This window comes from Falco peregrinus, chromosome 5 (genome assembly GCF_023634155.1).
Source record: "Falco peregrinus isolate bFalPer1 chromosome 5, bFalPer1.pri, whole genome shotgun sequence".
Classification (NCBI taxonomy): domain Eukaryota; kingdom Metazoa; phylum Chordata; class Aves; order Falconiformes; family Falconidae; genus Falco; species Falco peregrinus.
This window is the reverse complement of record NC_073725.1, coordinates 29,541,502-29,559,236: the sequence shown is the minus strand read 5'-3', so window position 1 is coordinate 29,559,236 and position 17,735 is coordinate 29,541,502. Positions and strand designations below refer to the sequence as shown.

At 41.4% G+C, this 17,735-nt stretch overlaps 1 protein-coding gene across 6 annotated transcripts in view; it reads right to left on the bottom strand.

The window, feature by feature from the left end:
* Positions 1 to 17,479, bottom strand: part of TPK1 (thiamin pyrophosphokinase 1) — a 313,129-nt gene extending 295,650 nt beyond the window's left edge. For 2 of the 6 annotated variants that reach the window (XM_055805376.1, XM_055805375.1), the window contains exon 1: positions 17,092 to 17,479. In XM_055805376.1, the coding sequence (XP_055661351.1) occupies positions 17,092 to 17,134 (43 nt within the window). In that variant the 5' untranslated portion in view covers positions 17,135 to 17,479. The remainder of the gene's footprint in view (positions 1 to 17,091) is intronic. The other 4 variants (XM_055805372.1, XM_055805377.1, XM_055805374.1 and 1 more) reach the window with 3 other exon arrangements.
* Between the last annotated feature and the right edge of the window lie 256 nt (positions 17,480 to 17,735).

Sequence of the window (17,735 nt, the reverse complement as noted above, 5' to 3'; positions counted from 1 at the left end):
GCTCTGTACCAAGAGAACTACCATGACATAAAAGCCCTCCTCCTGCTCACTCTGGGGCTATCTGCAGCATGGGATTGCAGACAGCATCTCCAAAGACAGAATTTAAGGTGGCTCGGATGCTAACAACTAAATAATAACAACAATTGTAAAGGTATGAATGTTACAACATGTAATGTTTTTAAGCATATATCCCATTACATTTAATTGGAGTCACACATACATTTAAAATCCAGCAAACCTAACCCATGAACAGTTTGAGTAGCTCCAGTAAACACTCTGGAAGTACTTGCAAAGAAACCCCTTAAAGGGCTACACCTGTTTTACTGTAATATAACAGGAGATTGTACTCTCTTGTTCCATAAGAAGTAATTAAAAACCGAATAACTTGTTACATTTACAGTGATTTAATAAAAAAGACTATTTGAAATAAAAAAAAAATAAAATACTTTGAAAGAAAATAAGGCTAAAATTGAGCAAACTCACACTAAATTCTAAGAGCAGAAGCACAATGTGTGGAAGAATCTCCAGGACCATCTGGTAGTACATGCACCAACCACACCTTTGTTGAATCACATGCACTTTTCTGAGTGATATAACATTTCCAGGGATCTCCTGACCTCTTGAAATTGTGACACTGAAAGGAAGAAGTCAGTTTCTCAAATCCCAAGTCTGCTAGCGACAAGCCATGGATGTTAACAGTTGCCAAAAATCTCACTCCACTACTGAAATCTGCGCCAAAATGAGACCTTATATGATTTTTCCGCCAATTTCAATGTTATGAATGCTAGCATTGGAAGCTGAAAGTCTTACCTCTCACCCCTCCACTTCCAGTAAGGAACAGTCTCCAAGGAAGTTCTGAATTGATATCTGTAAGGTATGATTTTCAACCAACTTAATTATATTTGTACAAAAAGCTGCATGGACACTCTTGCTTCAGCTCCCACTAGGTTTACCTTGGTTTTATTTAAGTTCTTTTTCTTCGGAATACATTTAAGTTGAACTGAGTAAGCTGCTTTCACATCACAAAACAGAGTCCATAAAGGGATTTGCAAAAGTTTACTTACACAGTACAGCTCATGTCTTTAAATAAACTTTCTCATGTGAACAATATCAAACTGCCACTTGTCTCTAAATTCCCCAAACAAATTTAAAAGCAAGGTGCATTTTTCCCTCTCCAGCACAATCAGAAACTCTACTGACTCAGTGATGTTACCTCTAGACAATATCCTTTTTATTCCTAGTATGCTCTTAAGGCATCCCCAGAGTAACTTACCCATTTCTAACAAACTACAAGAGTACACAGCTGGAATTTTAGAAATATTTCTAAAGAAGCCACACAGAAAGAAAAGATGTGACAGTACATTTCATGATAGCCCTACAAAGCCAGCAGTACATAACTTACCAAGAAAGAAGATAAGAGTATGCACAATAGGTATACCCAACTGTAACTAAGCAGGAAAGATCCTTTTACATATAATCATGGTTGAAAACAATGCGCATTTCATGCTTCAAATTGGAGTTGATAAAGTCATAGCTATAGAATAAAAAAACAGGTTAGACAAGGCACTGGAGGGGTCATCAAGTTTCCAACAAATGAAATGGAGATTAAACTCTATGAATCACCATTTTCATTAAATGTTCTGAATTAGTTAAGTTACATCTGCTCTTCTGGACACATTAGCTAAGCAAGCACTGCAGCGGCAATGCTTAGTTTCCAGCTCTTTGACTTTGTTTTCAAGAAAAATCAAATGCCATACATCACAAGGGACAGAACTAAAAGACATAAGACAGAAAGGTGACATAAAGCAGGCTGTATGCTCACTGGACCCCATTCACAATCTCAGAAGTAGCTGAATGCATTTGGTAAAAAGCGATTGACATTTATGTTTTCCTCAGTAGACCTAATTAGGTCTGACATACATCCATTCACACTCAAATAGGCACAAAACCCTTCAAGGTTATTTTCCAATTATTTCCACATATACTGTCTCATTCTGAAATGACTGTGAATCTGAACCTTCAAACGATGCTACAGGTGCTGCTCATGCATCTTCCTTCGCTCAGAACCCAAACCCATTAAAAAAAAAAAAACTTAAACTTGTGTGACAGGAATTCTAATCTCAGCCTCTTCAATCCCATTTTTATTTGTGATTGACAGAATTTTTAATCACACAAACGGTATAAACACTGCTCTAATATCTTAAAGTTGCTTTAAATGCCAAAAAAGCCAGTCCTCTTCATAACATGTAACACTATTAATGTAATAACATTAATATCCATCTGAATAGCATAAAAGGTGCTAAAGGATGCTAAATTTTCACACATGGAAATTCAGATAATACAACTTCCCCAAAGAAGTTAAGAGAGATTAAAGTTAAGACACTGGAAAAAGTGTCTTAAAGTTAGGTCACTGGAAAAGACACATCACATTTAGTATCGTGGAGGTGGTGGTAGAATCTCCAAACCAAAGAAGTCTTCTCTCTTTGCTTTTCTCATAAAAGCAGAGCCTGCTCTAGCTTTATACAAACATTTTTATGAAATGTCAGCAGTCCATCAGTAGTCAGCTGCATTTCCACAATCGACAGTTCACCTCTGAAAAGGACTGAATTCTTAAAATAGTCCCTAAATACCAAAACATCCTGATTCCTGTCTCCTAAAAAATACTTTTCCTTGTGATTTTGTCACAGGTTTTGTAATCTGCTGTATCATGAACTGAAAACAGCAGTCAAAACAACCATGTGATCAACATATTATCTCAGAAAAACAAACCAAAACCCCCCACCTTGGTGGGACTTGTATATTTTTCTATACTACATCTGTTCAAATACATTTGCTTTGCTTCTCATGACAGTATTCAAGCTGCCAGAAGCAGAGGCTACAATCTAAGAAATAGTAACAACATCCTTTCTGAAAGGGTTCAGGGACTGTTCTTTAGGTTCTGACAAAGCAAACAGTGCTATCTTGAAATCTACAATTAACATGAACACTAAAAGAAAAAAAAAAAATCAATGTCATTACTACTAGCTAAACTTTAGAGCACTTCAACAGGGTATTTCAAAAGTATTATTGTCTCTAATTTATTGACAGGAACTGAGGAACAGCAAAGTTAAAGGCTTTCCCAACATTATGCAGCACAGGACTCGGCAAAAGAATTCAAGTACCTTCAGGTTCACAATAACTGAAAATGAGTAAACTGACAAAATGCTACTGTTTTACTTCACTGCACACAAGAGCCTTTCTCAGAGACACCTACATAAAAGCAGAATAACCAGCAATATTAATGTTTAAGTCAAAAATAAACTTAGTGGCTATGAAGAAAACAAATTACAACTTCGTACGTAACAGCTGAGAAACAATGAACTTGAATGAATATCCAGTTCAGGACAAAACCTCCCTAACACATACAAAATGTTGTAAAGCACTAGGATGTCAAAACCAAAAATTAATTATCAGTTTGTAGAACACCGTGAGAACAGAGCCAGTGTTTTCTACACATGTGCTTAGCTATCTTTAAATTTCTGTATCAATCTAATGATCTGCAAAATACCTCTGGCAAATAGCTATGCTTTTTCAGCTGCTGGGGTTTTTTGGCTGCCATTGCTGTAAGCTGTACCTCTGCACAGGCTCTGGCCACCTCAATGTTGAGTGGCACTCCATGAAAGTGCTATGTTCAGACAGGGAGCTTCTCTGTGCAAGACGAAACTCCAAAGCATTTGAGGCAGGAACAGCATTTTGTTGTGTGCCTCCTCTACCAGAGATGCCCTGTGAGGACTTGAGGGTGCTAAAATAACACAGCAATAATACATTCGAAGTCCAGCCTTCTATTAAACCTAAACTTCAGAAGTATAAAGCTGCATATAAATGCCTTCCTAATTCAGACTTGTCTATATAATATTCAGAGAACCTTACTGTGTCTGCCTCTGTAACACATCCCAGGTATCTTGCACTGTTCCCTGTTGTCTTATTCTGGAACTCCAACAACATAATTTCAGGATTTGGTGCCGATGCTAGCACATTTCAAACCTTAAACTCATTCAGTTCATGTTTCACTCCCACAGGAGACTGGCTATTTCCTTCTATCCTCTAAGGAAGCTCATAGCATGAATGACAAAATGTCAGGAATAATTAGGAAAACTAGTTTTATGCCCCAAAAGAACAAAAAAATGTCGGTTTTGTCCTCCCTGGCAGGGTGTTTTCTTCTCTAAATAAAAAAGAATGGCTTTTGGCATCCATCAAGTAAGTTCAAGGCAGCATATCATTTAGAGACCACTTGTATTTATTTCTGCATCTTCCTCCATTTCTTTCCTCTGTTTTATGACGTTACCTTCTGCGCCCTCTATAGTCACAGCCTACTGTGAGAGTGGTAACAGAAACCCACTAGATTCAAAATTCCTATTCCCTTACCTAAGGAAATCACCTATAGCTTTTGCTACTCCAGATAATTCAGCAACGTATGATATAGCAGTCCAGAAAATACTCTTCCCCAGCCTCCTCCTGTCACCATCTCAATGTATTTTATTTCTGCGAAGCAGTTGTTATGAACTACCACGAACTGGCATTTTACATGCCTACCCATCAAAATAAATTAAACGTCCAGACAGAGGGTTAAGTACAATTCATAATACAAGCACAGCTGCATCTCGATGTGAAATACCAAGGAAAACATCTCGATGCCATGCCCTTTTCCTAAAGTGCTGCAGTCTTCTAGGTTGGTAGCTCAAACTTTAAGTATATAGCAACTAGAAAAACCCAACCAAATAAAGAAGCAGTCATATAGTAAGAATATAATTTGTTTCAAAGCCCCAGTGTGTGTGTGCCAAGATGTGTTGTGGAGCCAGCAGTTCATTGCACACCACCCTTGAAGTGCTGACATGTTTTGACAACACTGCCACCGATTCTGATTTTTAAAGCTGAAGACAGAGTGTATGCTCACCTCAGCCATCTGCCAATACAGCAGATGAACATGTTGCATGCAGATTCCATAACCCATGTACCTCAGATCACCAGGAATCCTGTAATTTGAGGCATGCTTTCTCACTGGAGATAATACAACTGTATAAAGTACACATACAACAGGGTTTGTCTCTATAGTGACACATACACCAAAAAAAAAAATTCTGTCAGTATAAAGTGGATTAAAGTACAGGAAAACTCTCTGTAGATGCGTTCTCTCACTGGTTTTTATGCTCAGAAACACATACTCTGAGTTTGTGAAAAAAAATCAGGAGCCATTTTCTGAAACAAGCTTTCTTTTTTAAAATCTAATGATCCTTTTGGGAATCAAGAGAAAGTAGATTTTGAGAAAACTCCTGTCACAATCTCTAGACGACACTTCTGTTTCTTACTAATACAAAAGATCATCTGTACAAACTAGCAGAATAAGACAACTTGTAAATATCCAGATTTTTTTCAAGGTAATCTCTCTGAAACCTCTAGAAATTCAAATGCCAATTAGCAGCAGTATGGAAACTGATGAAATCACAGAGACAGATTTCACTGTTTGGCAAATTCACAGCAATTGCTACACACAGTTTTCACTCCGTATTTCAGAACTTATGGAGCTTCACTAGTGCCCCTTTTCACATATTTGTGTACTTTCAATGTCATCTGTGATTTGGCTAAAAATCACGTTTGGATAAATATCATTACTGTACTGCAAGAGAAAGTGTCAGTAATTTACAGAATGAAAACTTCAAATCACAAGAGTCAGTCTCGCTTTTTTGATTAGCCCAGCTGAAGCTAGTATAATTACCTGACTAAGAAAGTCTGCAGCAAAGGCCTGTCCTTCAGTGCCTGATATTCACACAGGAAGCTCACTCTGACTCTGCGTATATGATCCTTAGATACACAACTCAGCCTCCTACACTTTTGTACATCTACGTTTTGTACATCTAGTCCATTCCTCTACCCCTAAATATAATCAGCTCTGTAGACAATTCCTCTTCACTTACCCCTGAAAAAGGAAAGGCTCCCAGTGACAGGGACTACATCAACTACTCAAATAATGTATTCCAGTGCTTCCTCTTTCTACCTATACTTTCCCCCCCACCCCCCCCCACCCCCAATATCTAACTTGAGCCTTCTTTGCTGCAGTTGAAATTAATTTCTTACCCAACTGCAACAGAACCAGTGCATCTTTCCAAGATTTGTTATGCATGCTCTTGGGGAAAGTACAAATAGGACAATTCTTCTGTTACAGATAGACTGTCAGCTGCAGAGGTTCTTCCACTGAATAGAACAGCAGGTTTTCCTTCCTAAATTCACCTCTTTTGATAGGCTCCTCCACTCGAGAAAAGTAACAAAACTCCTTTTACATACTGTTTTTATCATAAAATGTATAATCCCATGTGTATTTGCCATTGTGGGAAAAGAAGAAAAGGGAAGATTAAACAGCAAAAGATCAGACTGCAAAACTGTAAGTTTATAAACTCACAAAACACTACTAGCTCTTTCTGTATATTCCTAAATTTAGATTTCCTCTCTGCTGTTCTAATTTACATTATTTGGGCTGTATAACTGCATTATTTTAGAGCTCAGTCCCTTTGTTAGTACTTTGAAGCCTTACATTTATTCAGTTCCAACTTTGTTCTCAAAGGAAACTGGCTATTTATTTCAGCAAATGTATTCAGCAAATGTAAATTTGGGTGAGAAACAGAATAGTTGGGCATAATGTTGCAGAAGTTCAGCATAACTATTAGCTCTGCTGTCTCAATTCAAGCCTTTCTTCCTCCTTGTGGGATTCACAATTATAATATTTATAGATAAATAAGGATGGAATCTATGGAAATGATATTAAAGCTTTTGATAGTTCACAGTAACCAGCAGTAAATTCAGCACACTGGTAGTATAGTCTTATTGCAGTAAGACTACACCATAACAAAGTACTACTGTTGGGGTTTTTTTGTTTGGGTGGTTGTTTTTTTTAAAAAATTTTAAAACATACAACATACTCAAAATACAAGCAGGAAGTACAGTCCTTTGAATTCCTGAATCACATCGCAAGAGCTCTGAAATCCACTCCAGTTCACAAAGACCTCCTTTGCAAGAGGAGACTAGCCACTCCATGCTGCAGCCCCCCAGGATATACCGGTTCCTTTTTTTTCCCCCTCACAAGTCTGTCCACTTAATTGGTAAGGATAAGAAGTCTCTCCTTTGGTGGGCTAAGTGTTTCAGAGGCCAGAAAGGATCCTTGTGAAAACGTAGTTTAGCTTTTTGTATAAAAGACAGCTGAAATTCATTCTCATTTCAAGTATGACTTGCAACTGATTTATACTAATGAAGAACCCACCCTTCTCTAGGTAAAATGTTCAAATGGTTGGTTATTCTTCCCTGTGTTAAAAACCTGTACCTAAGTCAAGTATGAATTTGTTTGGCTCCAACGTCCAACCTCTGGGTCTTTTTATGCCTTTGTCTGCCTGACAAAACATAACTATTTCAATACCAATGCAAATAATAAATTACACTATGTGTTACCCAAACAGCAATCCTCCTTAACTGCACCCCTGGGACAGCTCTAACACCACCTTACTGGAGCTAGCTGACAAAGCTCTTGGCAACAAGTATGCTATCAAACATCTGTTGTGACACCCCTTTTAAGCGCCCCCTCTCCCACACCATATGGCCATCTCCACTGCATGGTACCGCAAGGCCACAACACAGCTATCATCACTCCCTGTCCTCTCTGGGGAAGCCAGACACTGACTGATAATTTCACACAGACTTCACACTCCATCAGCAGGAAAAACAGCCCACTGCAGTGAAAGGAGACGTGCAGAGCATGTCTGTGTTGCTACACTCCCTGCCCACGTTGCTGCCAGAAAACCCTCCTCACAGAGGTGTAGCATACTCTAGAACAAGGGATTCATATATTTTATTATTTTTTTTTTTGCCTAGCATTGCTCTTGCTCCTCCTAGATGACAACTGCTGTGCTCCCTGTGTAATCGGGCTTACACCTGAGACTTTGTCAACACAGCTAAGGCTGCTGTGGGGGTAGGGAAATGGTCACAGAAGACAAAGCAAAAACATTACATTGTAAATCTAGCTTCCCACTGACTTGAAAAGGTTTGTTGTCACGTGAGACCTTACAACAAGATAGCAGAGCAAGACAGAAGAAGAAATTCTTCCACAGGCTCAAGTGACATAACTCCTTACTGTAAGTCAGTTTAATACAGCAGCAACATTACTACTGACCAACAGATATAAATAATAATAGAGACACAGGGAATGAGGAAATTGAGTTTCCAGATGAAAACCCTACCACAAGTCTGATGAACTGATATCAGACATTTTATTTCCCACAGTTACAAAATTATCATTTAAATCCTCTGTTCATAGTTACTGAAGTCATTAGGTTCAAAGCCTGTGCACGCAGTATAAATGTCATTCCCACAGTGGACACTAGGCAAAGAAAGAACTAATGGGAATATGCCAGCACCCTAAAAAGACAGGATTGCGGATAATACCCTTCATTCTGCTTTGAACCCAGTGAAAGTCATTAGATCAGTTCGAGCAAAGCCTTGCAGTAGTAATCTTTCAAAAACACTGCTGTCAAAAGTCCAGAAAACCAAAACCTAAATTGCCCTTAATAAAGGTTTCCTCAATATTGCCCCCCTTAATTTTTTCTTCTTCTTTTTTTTTTTTTTTTTTTAAATCAAGCTCTTCTTTAAGGAACTTGAAAGGCAAATTTCCCATTTGGAGAAGAAAATGGTGATACAAAGACATGCTTACAGATGCTTTCATAGCAAAGCTATTATATTAATCATCCCGAGTGCACCCAGGTCAACTCATGAACCGAGGAGGGCACATGCTGCCCAAGAGTTGCAGCTGCTAAGACACTGCAGCCCTCTGGCTGCTTGACTCTCAGGCTGCCCTCCTCTTTTGGATTCCCAGTATGGCAAAACACTGCTTAGATGATTATTAAATATAACTGTAAACTGGGCAGGGAAGATGCTCCATACGGGGCCACAGGCTATACTCACAAGGCTGTGCTTTACCCGAACAGCTTGCAGAGCCTCATTTCCTGAAGTGAGAGCACTGCCTGTGTTAAAGTAACTGCATTAAACACTTTCAATTACATTTAAATCAAAAAAAGATCTTGATACCTTGTAAGCATTACTGATAAACATGTCAAACTCAGTAGTACAAACCTCACCTCAGCCCTCAGGATTCCCCCATACATAAAACTCTCACCAAGAGTGCAAAGTCTCCGAATGGAACACCTGGAGATTGACTCTCTATTTGCACAGCTGCTCTGTGACACAAGTCAGCCTCGGGAAATTCTCAAGTGATTTAAGTCACGCCATCTGCTAAACAAGGGCCTAGGTGTGGTTTCAACCCAGCATCGTTTTAACTTACCCTGAGCAACCAGAGCTTTGGCCTGTGCTTACGTCTGGTCTACACATCCATGCTTTGCTTGCCATGGCTAAATCAGCTGTAGGTATAAAAGCAAGTAAGTCTCACACATATACAGAGAGATTTCATTGACATACCAGTGCCCTTCTGCTATGGAAGCAGAACGGTACTCTTCCTTCATATCTGCTTTTGTAGCATATATAATTGTGAATTATGTTTGTGGGAAGAAAAACAAACAAAAAAAGAACAAATGCCTCTCCTGACAGCCATTGCTATGCGTCCACCATGCAGGTCCACAGACACCCTTACTGACACTGTCACAGAGGCCAAACCTTTCCTAGATGACAAATGCTTAAGGCCTCAGTACTTTGTAGTGTCAGCGTATTTTCCTTTTGCAGCAAAACTAACATCTGTGTGTCAGACACACAGACAGCTTTTACCACCAAAGCCACTGGTCAATTTGGTCAAAATCTGTATGTATGAATATTTCCAAACTACTCCCTTATTTCTGTGTTGCCCAGGAACAATGCTGATCGGATAATTTTGGGGAATGAATAGAAGGGAAAGAGGAGCTAGAGTAGAAATAAAAATGAAATAAACCAAAACAGAACCCACACCAGCAGTCACAACTACAAAATAAATTCATTGTGAGGGGACAGGTTCTGCTCCTATTGAAATCACCGGCCAGCTTTCCATTTATTTCAATTGGCCTGATAAACACATGTGTCCCTCCAGCTTCTGTCCTGCCAGAGAGGAAGGCTGGCAGACAATCCATCAACACAAGCTACAAAGAATCAGCACTAGTGCTGAGAAAATTCGACTGCCATTCAAAATAAAATTCAAAGTGAGGAAATGACAGGAAAAGCCTTCCAGCAGCTTCAACTGCAACTGGATGTACAGCAATAGCTTTAATTTAAAAGCAATCCAAAAGCTACTATGTGTACTCTCTATGTAAAATTTAACTAACCGAACGTTCCTGTAGCAACTTTAAATTCTCAATTCTCTTTTTAATTATGCAAAGGCAGTACTACACAAACACTGTTAATCATATTCCTCGTGTTTAAAGTCGGAGTTGGATAGAAAGGAGAACCCGTTTCCATAAATTACTTGCATGTAATCCAGCACAGCTATAATTTACTGAAAGACGTAAGCCAAGAATCTTATGAACAGGTTATCCTTCGCTGTGATCAGGTATAGTCACTTTGGCAGACGTGACAACTGACAGTCAGTTCTTTTCAATTTTGAAATTATTTGGCAATAGATCAGATTAGTTAATCTTACTAGACACACTGCAAATTCCCCTCTCTCTGTAGCAATCAGAGATAGGGAATGTTCTATAACGTACTAACAAGCAGGTGTATACATCCGAGGTCTCTCCTGTGGATTTACTGTATTTTATACTGGATAAGATCTACTACTAGGTTGTTGGAGTTGGGGATTTTTTGTTTGTGGGTTGTTTTTTGGTTTGGTTTGGGTTTGGTTTTTTTTTTTTGGGGGGGGGGGGTTTGGAAAGAGAACACACACACACTCTCCTCCCTCCTCTCCTTTTATCCACATTTTTCAACAACAGTGCTTTGAGACCAGCATAGATTATTTTTATTGTCATACAGACAGAAATGTAACAAATTTTAGCTAGTAATTTCCCTGGGCAAAGCACTAAACAGCGCTGTTCTTAAAGGTCCAAATCCCTTAGGTTACATCCAAACCTAAAACGTGCTAGAAGTGAAAGGTGCTGAGAACTGACCTACGAAGAGAAGCCCTTTTGCTTGTTTTCAGGTGGCTTGTTTGCTTGGGTGGCTTTGGTTATTGGGGTTTTTTTAGTTTTTTTTTTTCCTTTTTAAGACTTTGATTTTAAGTTTTACTCTCAATGCTGCTATTTTCTGCATATATTAAGCTTTGATTAATGTCTCAGGACGTTCAAATCTAAAGCAAATCCACAAGTATGCCTGGGATTTGTTATTTTGTATCTTGAAAAATCTGAAGCCTATATGTATTATGTTTTCTCCTGTGTAAATAAACTGCCTCATTTCTTTGCTCCATATTCAATTTCTCCATAAATCAGACTCGGATGAGCTTTGCAAACAGGAAAAAAAAGAAAAGTGTCTTCTGTTTACCACTTCCAGAAAGTAAAACTAGCTTTTATATATATATGTACCCACACAGATTTGAGATATAACATAACGTTAACATATTTCAGCAGTTTCACAGCAGCTTTAAGAGCTGACCAGAGACATGCAAGGAAAATGCAGTAAAGAAAAAGCATAACCTTAAAGTCCATTATTTTCCTTGACCTCTTGTACTGTTTCAAGATTAATATTTTGCTCTTTAAACGCTAACAAGTTTAAAGGGTTTTCAGCAGTTCTGCACACATTTAACTGGATACAAACAACACGGAACATTTTGAGGTCTAGAATAAATGTATTTCACATCTCTTTATCTGATGTTAAATCACAGGACAGAAGGGAAAACAAACAAACAAAACCACCAAAGAGGGAAAAGAAGAGACTACAGGAGGCCAGCTAGTGTATCTCCTAGCTTTAATGCTCAATCTGCTACACCTAAGTGACTCCTTACAGAACTCTGTGTAAGCTGCTCTTGAAAGCCTCAACTGATGGGAAATAACAGGACCTTCCAAAACGAATTTATCTCAGTGCTTTAGTCTTTGTGCAAGCAGTAATAAATGCAAGTTTTTGCCTCAGAAGCTCCAGTGATGTCATTATTGCTTATACTCTGGCAGGTTTTTTGTGGAGAGTTTTTTGTTTGTTTTGGGGTTTTTTGGGGGGTTGTGGTGGTGGGGTGTTAAGATCACCTTAGTCCCCTCCACCATTATATTCCCATCCAACAAAGAGTCAACTATGCCCTATTAGTGATTGCAAGATACGGAACTATTGGTGCACTGACACCACAGAAAATGAGAATCTATCATCCACACAAACTGCAACTGGCTTCATTTTCAACTTATTTCAAAAGAGGGTTCTGTGTGTATGTGCGCGTGCAACAATATTAATGTATATTCATTTTCCTATTAGCTCGAATGGTTAAAGATTACTTGCTGCCCTGCTCCAAATAACACACCTGCATTAAAAAAAAAACAACAAAAAAAAAGATAAAGAACTCCACAAGCTCTAAGTGTGAAAGCAAAGAACTAAAAGGAAGTGGTGAGGTTAACAATGATTATGCCTGGTAAATACAGTCTGTAATACTTCAGTCGTAAGTGCACCTGTAAGTAATCTATACAGTAATGCTTACAGAACAACTGCTGACCCAGCACAGCAGATTAGCAAGCAGTAGGGTCTGAGGCTGAATATTTAGAACTACTTCAAAAACAACCTAAGGCAACTCAGGTAACTAAATGAATGGTGTTACTACTTACATGAAATGAAGAGCAGGTCAGCAACACTCATGTAAAAAAAGCATTTTAAACGTGTTTCAATTGAAAAGACAGAACAGTATAACAGCCATACGGAAGGGTTCACTAATTTCATTGAAGAACTCCTGAAGTAGTCTTAAAAGACTGACACCCCCTAATGTTTTTCAAATTAGGTGAACTCAATCACAGCTTTCGAATGATCTGATTCACCTGAAAACCACTACTCTGACCCTAGGACAGTGGCACAAAGCCTGTAAAATCACAGACCTATCTAACAGTCTGGGACTCCACCCCTTCCCATGCCTTTAATGTTCAACAGCTGACAGACACCATCAGGTTGATTTCCTAACCCCACGACTGTCTTTATATCTGCCACAATTCTGTGCATTAGACTGCAAGATAATGCATTATAGAGGCCATGCACATCTCTCATGAAGGGACATTTAGATGGCTGTTGGCACTTAGAGCAGGATGGAAGTCATTCAGTGAATGGCAAACACATCAGTGTTTTACAAATAACTTTCAATCCTTAGTGTGAGAGAAAAGGGAACATTAAGGAAGAATTTCAAGCCCCAGGCATTTAAAAAGGAATGCAGTGATACAATCCTTTCAGAGGTTACTTGTTTACAGTCAGTAACATTTCCAGGAGAAGACATATAGTAAAGCAAGTAAAGACAATCAAGCTTGTGGAATGATGGAAGAGCATTCACAGCGTATTGTGTCTTCCTCTTGTTCTCTTTGCTTTAAATTCAATGCAGAATTTTATAGTCCCTTTGCACAAAGAGACAACTATATATTTCCACATAATTCTGAAGCAGGCTTTGTTCTATTTCTTGTGGTTCCATCTCTCATGACATATAGATGACCTTGCTTCAATGAGATGAAGCTAGCACACCCTCTTCTCAGTGGACCAGGTCTTAACCACCTTTGACACAGCATAGCTCAGGAGCACGTTTGGTCACAGGACTCAGGGTGCAGAGAGGTGGGGACAGAAGGGAACCAACCCTCACTGGCAGCACAGGCTCCCTGCCAGGCATACGCAGCTTGGCTTCAACAAACCCCCTGCAAGGCACAGAAGAGAGCAGAAGGACCAGATCTGCTGCTTCTTTGCAGTCCCTCTGCTGTAACAAGACAAAATGCTCCTATTGGGAGCTGTTGGATTATAAACTGAGGAGGATATCCTCCTTCTGCATCACTCCACTTGATAAAGCCAATAATGAGCTGCACTTCAAGGGCTGTGTGAGGCAAAGAATCACTAATCACACTTGGAGATGAGCAAGAAGCCAGGCCATGTTATGGCACACAATGTAAAACATCTCCTGTGAGCTTAGTAAACTGGCACCCTGCCCTTCTAAAAGTCTCAAGTGGTATTCAGGGGCAACCTTGTTAGAGGATGCTACAGCACTTCCACTGTTAAACAGTCACAAGCACAGCACACCCAACTCCTACAGTTCATGGTATTAAAATAAATTATAAACACTTGTCGCTTTGAAAAAGTGCCTGCAGCACAGTCTGGGACAAGCAGCAGGAGGCAATGATAGTACAAGAGACTGGTAGAAACAGCAGGAGGGAAATGCCTAGTCTGTCAAAGGATGCTCCAGAAGAAACAAAGCTACTCTTGTCATGATTCACAGGCCGTAGTGCCACACCAATATAAGGCTTCAACAACAGCAGCATCACAGCTTCAACCTGTGAAGCTTCTGCCTGACCCTTTCACCGCAGCATACAGGACTTCAGGGTGGAATCCTGTGAGCCTTTTGAACAGTCTCATTTCATGAGAAAATAAAAATACATTTGTCTCAGTATGTAAAACAAATTCAGAGCTCGATCCCACTTTAAATATTACCTCATTACCCATTCTAAACTACTTTAAGCAAACCAACACAGTTCTGAAGCTCACAGCACAGCTTTGTGACTGTAGCATGGTGATTTTCAGCTGTGCTCCGGCTGTTTGACTGAATAACGTTCAAAGTCCCTGAGCATGTTAGTTAGCACAGCAGTTCTCAAACACCTACTACTTGGACCTCAATCAGGTGCTATACAGGGAGACACATACTCTCAGTAAGAACTCACTCTAACTACACCAACTAAAATTACCAAGGTGCAAGTGGTGCTAAAATTCCAACTCAGGTACCTATTATTAGGCTCTTGACCCTGTGTTTTATTTTATCCTGCATATATATCAGCATAATTTCTGAACACCTTCAAAATGAAAAATAAAGTAACTAATAAGCTCCAAATATAGCTGACAAATCTTTCATGTTCTCCCCACCATGATGTGCTACTGTGTTTACATAGGGCTTTAGAAAGCAACCAGAAACATTATATACATTGCTGTTCATTCATATTATTGAAGGCAAGGGGACAAGGTCCATAGTACTCCAATGTCCTCGCAAGGGCTTATTTTGTAACCTCAGATCTCACCCCCAAGAAGCATCATGTTCTACACAGATTAGCTTTATAATATTTGGATACTTAAATACATATCCCATTGAAGCAAACAGATGGTACATACTGGTACTTCCTCAAGGAGAAACTGGGAGCCTCATTTCACCTTTGCAGTTTTGAAAACCTTATTTCTGAGTCCCCCAAGCGGGATACCAGATTTAAAACTGTGGAATCACCAAATACATCGGCTCCCCCTTGCATACTTTGACCAGGATAAACCAACTGGAAATGCCGCTAACGAATGTAATGCTGACAAAGATCCAGATGCAGTACCACTGTGTATTTCACAGGCATGCTATCCTGCATAACCAACTCGATTCATATACTTGTAGCAGCCATTTCTTCAGAAGGCGGCAGCTCCCTGACACCCAGCTGAAGCCTCTGGTCTGAAAAGGCTGTGGGTCATCTAAAAACCATGACCAAACATCTCAAATCTTCAACTCTAATCAGACATAACCAAAGCGGGGGTGGGGGTGGGGGTGGGGTGTGTGGAACAAACACAACAAAATCACCTGACAGACAGCTAGCTCCTGGAAACTGGGGATATAAGGTAGTCTTAATATCATACAAATGCCTATCAAAAACAACTATCTCAGAATATAAATAGCAGTGCCATTCTTCCCCAGGGATAAATTCTTAAGGTACTTTTTTTGTCTCACCTTACTATATACTTAGTAAGGTTATTCCTCATTTCACACAAGAGGACATCACACTGCGATGAATCAAAGCTAACCCATTAAAATCTCACCTTCAGGCTCATTCCCTCTTTCTACGCAAAGCAATGATGCATACACATGCACAGAATCACATGTACATTTCTGGCAGGAATACCTTGAGTATAGCTTTACCTGTTACTAGCTTTGAATATACCCTGAGGAAGTTTTTTTTTTTAAACTAGAGCAAAGCGTGATTTAAACAAAATAATACTACCGGAAGGAATTTAAACATGGTCTTGAACTGCTAGCTGTAAAAATGTATTTAATTATTGAAAGTGTACATTCTGCTACACTCTTCCCCTCCTCCAGATCCTACTAGTAAATAAATAACAATATATACATCACCATGGCAGCTTAACCCTCAGTGCCAGAACAGGGCAGAAAAGAGCAGTGCTCAGCTGCTATGCCAAAATGATTTTTATGCAGCTTTAAGATCACATTATAGAAAGGTAAAATATTTACTGTTTAGAACAGCATCACTGCATAGCAAATTGGGCCCTACCGAATTAGATGCTGCATAGGCCTCCGAGGAAGCCTGCTCTCAGCAGCACACAAGCTACTTGCATGAACCTGTGCTGGCTGCAGGCGCTCTACCCTTTGCAGAGATGACGAGTAATGATACACGTTAATAACGCCCGCCCCTCAGGTTTCAGAAATAATACACCAAATTAGAACACTCAAGAACATCTTGGGGAGGGGGGGACCCAACAAATAAAATCCCCCAGAGCTTTGCCTTACCGAAGCAAAGAGGCAAGCCGGGTGCAGGGGGTGCCTGCCGGGAAGAGCCCAAAGGCAGCAGGTGCAGCACCTCGGAAGGCCAAGGGGGCCCAGCCCGCCCAGGGAAACTGAAGGAAGCTGAGGGAAGATACCCAGTAAACCCAACGGGGTGGAAATTTCAAATACCGACTTTAACTCCCAAGGGGTAAACTCGCTAATAAATGGGTATATTTATAACAGAAGGCAGGCTCAGCGCGGCGCACCCGTGCCCGGCCGGGCAGTCCCTCACGCCGAGGCAGCGGCCCCGCAGACGGTCAGAGCGCGGGGCTTTAGGACCCAGCGCGCCCGAGTGGCGGCGGCGCCGGGGGGGCGGCTGCAGCGCTCAGCGGCGTTACCGGGCGGGAGGCACAGCCGTCCCGCTCCCAGCGGAGCTGCCCCCGGGAGAGCCCCCTCCCCGCGGCGGGGGGCGGCGGCGGGAGGTACCATACCGGCGGGCAGGAGGCAGTCCAGCGGCGTGAAAGCGCGCTCCATGGCCCCGGGCCGCCCTAATCGTGGGGCGGGCACACTGAGAAAGCACGGAGGGGCCCCGAGCCTCGCGGCTCACCTCAGCGCGGCGGGCACCGGGACCAGGACTACTGGGACCGGGATGGGGGGGAGAGGGGGGGCGGCGGCAGTCGGGGATTAGCGGTACCCCTTTCCCTCCTCTCTGAGGAACAGCCTCCGCAGGACGCCGCGCCCTAGCGAGCAGGCGGCAGGTAGTGGTGGTAACCATGCGTCCTCCCGCCCGCCCCCGGGGTGGTGCGTCTAACCGGGCGGCGAGCGGCTGGGGAGGGAAGGTAAACCGAGAGAATCGATGGCCGCCGCCATCCGTTGCTCGGCGGTGGATTCAGCAGCGGGAAGGCGGGGCGGGAGGGAGCGGCCTGAGCCCTGCCCTCGCTGATTGGCCGCCGGGGCGGGAGGAGCTACGCTGAGGCGGAGCGGACGGGCGGGTAGGCCGCACCACGCCGGCTGCGGGGCCTGTGGGGACGGGCGGCAGGGGGACGGGACGGGACTGGCTGAGCTCCGCCGTCCGGCGCGTTACCTTCCCCCCCCCGGGCTTCCGAGACCTGAACGATGCCGGCATTGTCACAAC